The 6,000-nt window shown below is 38.7% G+C and overlaps 1 protein-coding gene across 1 annotated transcript in view; it reads right to left on the reverse strand.

Moving 5' to 3' along the window:
• The window catches only part of LOC137607243 (sodium- and chloride-dependent transporter XTRP3-like), a 35,142-nt gene extending 30,046 nt beyond the window's left edge, over positions 1 to 5,096 (reverse strand). The window contains exon 1 of the mRNA XM_068332863.1: positions 4,970 to 5,096. Coding sequence (XP_068188964.1) covers positions 4,970 to 5,093 — 124 coding nt within the window. The 5' untranslated portion in view covers positions 5,094 to 5,096. The remainder of the gene's footprint in view (positions 1 to 4,969) is intronic.
• Positions 5,097 to 6,000: the final 904 nt, after the last annotated feature.

Raw genomic sequence — 6,000 nt, forward strand, 5'->3', positions numbered from 1 at the left:
TGGGATTGCATTAAGGTTGGGTTGACTGAGAGCCAGGCCTTCTTGTTCAACAATGATATCTGATCTCACAAATTCCCTTCTGGAAGAGTGATTTAAAAAATTCCAATAAACAAACTCCGAAACCATTTGGAAAGCCTTCCTGGAAGAGTTGAAGAGTTGAAGATGTTATAGCTTCAAAGGGTGTACCAACATCACATTAAATCCTTTCTGCTATAGCTTTAAAAATCAGTGACTGCACTGCCTCTCTCTCTCTCTCTCTCTCTCTCGCTCTCGCTCTCGCTCTCGCTCTCTCTCGCTCTCTCTTACTTGACCTATCTCTGTCCCCAGTGTATTTCTCTTTCCCAACCAACAGGTCAAGGCGGTTGACCGCCCTCCAGAGTCTGGGTCCTGCCCAGAGTTTCTTCCTCAATGAGGGAGTTTTTCCCAGCCACCGTCGCTTATGCTGCTCTGGAGGTCATTGTTGGCTTTCTATCTGTTAAGCGCTTTGAAATATCTTCAGATGTGATTAAGCGCTATAAAAATAAAAGTGGATTGATTGATTGAAAAATAACATTATCCGTACATAAGAATAATAGTGAACTCTGAGTCTTATGTACGGATGTTCTTTTTTTCAATCAATCAATCGATTTCTACAATTTTCTAAGACAGCCATTAACATTTTCACACTTATCTCAATGCCTGTCTTAGAAAATTGTAGAAAGTTCGAGGCTAATTCGGGGATTTTGCCTAGCTCGGGTTATTTCTAGAACGTAACTCCCGTGAATGCGATGGACCACTGTATGATGTATATTATTCCCCCTCAAAAAGGTGCAACAAACTTGGTTTATGTATTAGTTTCTTCCAGCCTGGATTACTTCTAATTCCCTATAAGCAGGCTGTCCCGAAAAGTATTTTAAGACTCTCAAGTTAATCAGGAGAACTGCTGCCAGCGCACTGACCACACTCATTATGAATATTACTATGGCGATATCACTCCTGTATTAGTTTCTTTGTAAAATTCAGAATCGTGTGTTCTCATGACTTTTGCGGGGGGTTTTTTCAGACTTTATCATTAACTTATATATAATAATTATGCACAGGTAAAGTACACATGTCTATTGGTTATTAATTTATTTATTTATCCATTTATTTATGATTTAGGGAGTTTGGGGCTATTTTGCAAGGTTGGAATGATTTTAGTTATTTTATGTTATTGCGGAATTCGTTAATCGCGTGTGGTTTCTGGAAAGCATTAACCGCGAGGAACGAAGGTGCACTCTATATACAACTCAGAAGTGAAACGTTATTTATTTTTTATAGCAACAATTCCTTTCTTACTTTATTTTACAGATCTAAAACTCTTCTAATACAGATATTTTTATTGTGATTCTAGCTCTGAAATTCAATTCTGACTAGTCAAATTTAAATTTTTAACATCTCTGATTGTAATTCTAACAAAGTCATTTTTGACTATCTAGAAGGCCATTGTTGGTGTCTGGAACGGCATTTAAGATACGTGAATGAATACCTGAACTAGAATGATCCAGTTACAGTTGCATCTCTTTTATGTGAGTGCAGCATCACGGATAGCACACATCACACACCCCATCGGCCTTAATTTCACACTCAGTTTGGCCTTGAATTGAAAGACTTTATTCAAGGTCACACGCATTAAAACGTTAAGTGTTGTGATGTTAATGAGGATTGTGAAGGCAGTCACATGTCTCCACTAGAAAACAATTTCAGTGAATATGTGATCATAGTTCACTGATCTGTGTGTAGGTCTAAGCAAATTACATGTAAGAGTGATAAGATAATTGGAGACTTCAGAGCCCACCTTTATAAATAACGCCAGATTATTTTTTTGCTGTACCAATATTGTAACTGCTTCATGTAGATAGCAGAATAGAGAGACAAAATAATCATTCATTCTTACTCCCTCTGCCCAGAAAGTGTATTTTCTAACTCGCTCATTGTTTTGCTGGTTGTTTGGTTCCTTGGCTTGTGTAAGGTATTAAGCGACAACTATGCAACACATTTCCATGAAACTTAGTGGAAGGATAGATCCACAATAGATCCATTGAGATCCAGAACAAAGGTCCAATTCCATAATTTTGCAAGATTTCAACATTGTCCATAATAATAATACATGGAGGGCATATTTATAGGGTTGACGTGCAAGAGCTCGAGCAATTTGATGCAAATCCAGACAAAATCTACATCCATTAATTCAAATATGTTTTAAAAATATGTCTGCCTGTAAATTATTTTTATAGGGATGTGAGGTAAACTTAGTTAAATAAAAGGTAACTGTTGGGTGTCAGTAGAGGTGATCACTCTACTAAGGACAACTCTTGTTTGCAGAGAATTATTTCATGACATCAAAAGATATTATGATTAACGAGTAGATTGTGTTTTATTAGCAGCACCTCATAAATCACTAAAAGTCTTATCACGTCCCTCTGGTGTTATAACAACAATTTAAGTGCTAAATATGAGCAAAGGCTAAGCCAACATACTACTGTCAAACCTGGCTCAAAGCACCACTCATGTGGCTATCTTGGACAGGTAGTGTTCTTACAGAGAAAGCAGACGAACTGATGACAAGACAGATACAAAACAGTTTTGAAATTCAAGATAACAGTAAGAAGAATCATTTTAAACATCTTAAATTAGTTGTGAGTAGTTGTTATACAGGGCAAGTTTGTAGGCTTAGGCTTTTGCAATTCCTGACCCATTCAAATTTGGAGGTCTGAGTTAGGTGGCCATCAAAGACTACCAGGGGCAGCTGTGACTCAGTGAACCTCAGTTTCATCCCAGCATCTGTTCCACCGGTGTGAGTGACGGTGTACATGGTTCCTATTCTATTGATCAGGTATCACCTTACTTGAATGTTGTTGTGAATGGATGAGTGTTGGCTAGTGTTTTTAAGTACTTTGAGTGGCTGGAAAGGTGATAAATATGTACAGTCTGTCATTAATTTGAGGACATTTTCATCTAAATCAGGTGTAAGAACTAAACTGCAGCAGTTCCTATATCAATCAATCAAGTTTTATTTATATAGTACTTAATCATGGCAACAGACATTTTTAAGCGCTTTAACAGACAGAAAATCCCAACTGAACCCTTCAGATCATAAGTGACAGTGGCGGGGGAAAACTCCCTCATCGAGGAAGAAACTCCGGGCAGGACCCAGACTCTTTTGGGCGGCCATCCGCCTTGACCGGTTGGGTGGAAAAGAAGTAAAGGAAGATAAGAACAGGGCAAGAGAAAGAGAGACAAAGAGAGAGAGAGTGGCAGATAGGCCAGATAGAGTCAGTGTCTTTATGGTTATAGTTAGTGCCTCCCACTTTGTAAGGGGCCAGCAGACATGGGACAATTGACTCAAAACGTATTTCATGGACAGGTGTGAACTATTTTCTAATTATTTCCTCATAAATTTCAGCTGGAGTTGAGTCTACATGTGACATTTGCATTTGGAATCTATTGCTCTCCATATTAGATCCAACGAGCTGTCACTATCAGTGAGGTATGATTAGGATGAAAAATCAAAACAAATCCCTTAGAGACATAGTAAAACATGAGGCATGGCCAAATCAGCTATTTGGAACCTTCTTAAAACAACAGCAAAAGACCCAGAAGACCACGGAAAATAACTGTGGGGTAACAGCTGGGGATGTAGCTCAGTGGTACAGCATGTGCTTCACAGGTATGTTGCCCCGGGTTCAACCCCCACCATCTGCAGCCCTACAGGGGCACAATCCAGTGTCAACAGTAGGCCAGTCCCAAGCCCAGATAAATACCGAGGGTCCTGGAGAGAAGGGCATCTGGCATAAAAAAAACAAACTTTGCCAAACAAATATGAGAGTTCATCTTAAATGGAAAGAGGATGACACTGTGGGGTAGAGCAGGTCGTCCAATGATCGATGGATCGGCGGCTCGATTCCTGCCCCCGCGGTCATTTGTCCTTGTGTCCTTGTGCAAGACACCCTACCCTCCTTGCCTTCTGTGAGGGACAGCTAACATTTTACTGGAAAATGCTTTCACTTTGTGGAGCTTCCTCCCACCTCCAAAAACATGCAGCTCAGGTGAATTGGTCACAGCAAATTGTCCACAGGGGTGATTGTGAGGTGATCACAAGGCCAATGAGCTGGCGTCTTCTCCGTAGCCAGCTGCGATAGGCTTCAGCAGACCAGTGACCCACAAGGTGCATAAAGCGGCTGTAGACGAGACCATCACAATCGTCTCGTCTACAAGAATATTAATGGATGTTTTCACTTAGCAACAGCTGAAAATCTACTAGTCATGACTTCATTTTTATTAGCTCTTCAACTCTGCTGCTCAAAAATGCACAAAACTATTGTGAATATTGTAATATCAAGGCAAACGATGACATAATGATGGGAGTTATATGAATAACTGACTGTTTTCATCAACCCATTGGCACGCCTAACAATTAGAGCTGTTCCTGAACCCAAGGGAGGGCATAAGAGTTATAACATCAGATACAGACACATAGTAGCAATGAAATGACCAGATGCTATGTCTCTCTCCACACACACACACACACACACACACACACGCACGCACACACGCACGCACGCACGCACGCACGCACACACACACAGAATTCCAGGGTTTTCACATCTTTACCTCGGCTGAATTGATTCAAAATAAAAATTTCCTTTGCAGATGACACCAACAGGAACGATGAAAAGACCACATGAAGTCTGACATCAGCGCAGACTGTTCACTTATTCTGATATTTGCTGAGTCGTTTTAACATGACATGAAATCTTAATCTATGGGGTGCTAATGTGAAGTTTAATAGACCGTTAGATTAGAAGTCATCTAAATTCCTCCCATTCATCTAAAAAAGAATTGGGTCTGTTGAATGCATGTTTTTTCATGACTGAAAAAAAAAATTAAACAAAAAATATCCACACTCAGAAATAGCTGTGGGTTAAATATTAATTTCGTAGTGACTTACCTCCACCGTGCATTTGACAAAGGTATGGGAAGCGCCACACGTTTCCTAGTCCCACTGCGTATGACACACACGCCAACAGAAACTGGACGGGGCTGTCCCAGCTGGGTCTGGCATCTTTCTCCATGACTCTCTCTGGTGGGTTTCTCCAGGTTTGGGCTCTACTGATGGGGCTCGGCTGTCAGGTACAGCAGCAGCGGACCAGTGCAGTCAGCTGTGTGCGACCGAGCGCTCTGTCAACGCTTTATAGGCTTTATGACTGCGCCGGGGCCACAATCAGGAGGAGGGCCAACAACAGAGAGTTGTGTTTGTGTTTTTAAGTAACAACACATGACATCAAACTGGACTGAATCCAGCCTGGTCCTTCATGAGGCAGAACTATTACACTTCCATTTTTGCCTGACATTGAACCTGAATTTGCACATTATGTTTAGAGTAGAGAGTAGAGTAGAACTTCATTGATCCCTCAGAGGTTCCGTCAGGGAACTTAAGTTATCCATCACACTAATTCTGAATATTTGTTTAAATTTAAATATTTACGTTTTTATTTAAATATTAAATATAAATAATTATAATTATAATTATAATTAAATTTATTGTAATATATAATAATATATAATAATAATATAGAATTAAATATTTGTTAAAATTTATATACAGTATTTAACTTTTTATTTTAAATATTAAATATAAATAATGATAATATTTATATTTTCATAAAATATATAATATAATAAATATTTATTTTAAATATAATTCTAAATATTATGTTTTAATATTTGATGTCAGATTGGCGCTGAATTAATTATATATACACAATATATTTAGACATTGTTGCACCAATTTCATATAAGTCAACAACATTAATTAAACTAGAAGTCAAACACAAATTTCCAATGAGTAAATGATATGAGGCTAAATGTAGATGTACTCTACACTGACAAATGATGAATGATAGGCTTGAATATCTTAGAAACAACACAATTAGTTTTTGATGTAACAGGATTTCAGGAAGTAACGTTGGTTACTGGTGG

The sequence above is a fragment of the Antennarius striatus genome, chromosome 14, assembly GCF_040054535.1.
Source record: "Antennarius striatus isolate MH-2024 chromosome 14, ASM4005453v1, whole genome shotgun sequence".
Lineage (NCBI taxonomy): Eukaryota > Metazoa > Chordata > Actinopteri > Lophiiformes > Antennariidae > Antennarius > Antennarius striatus.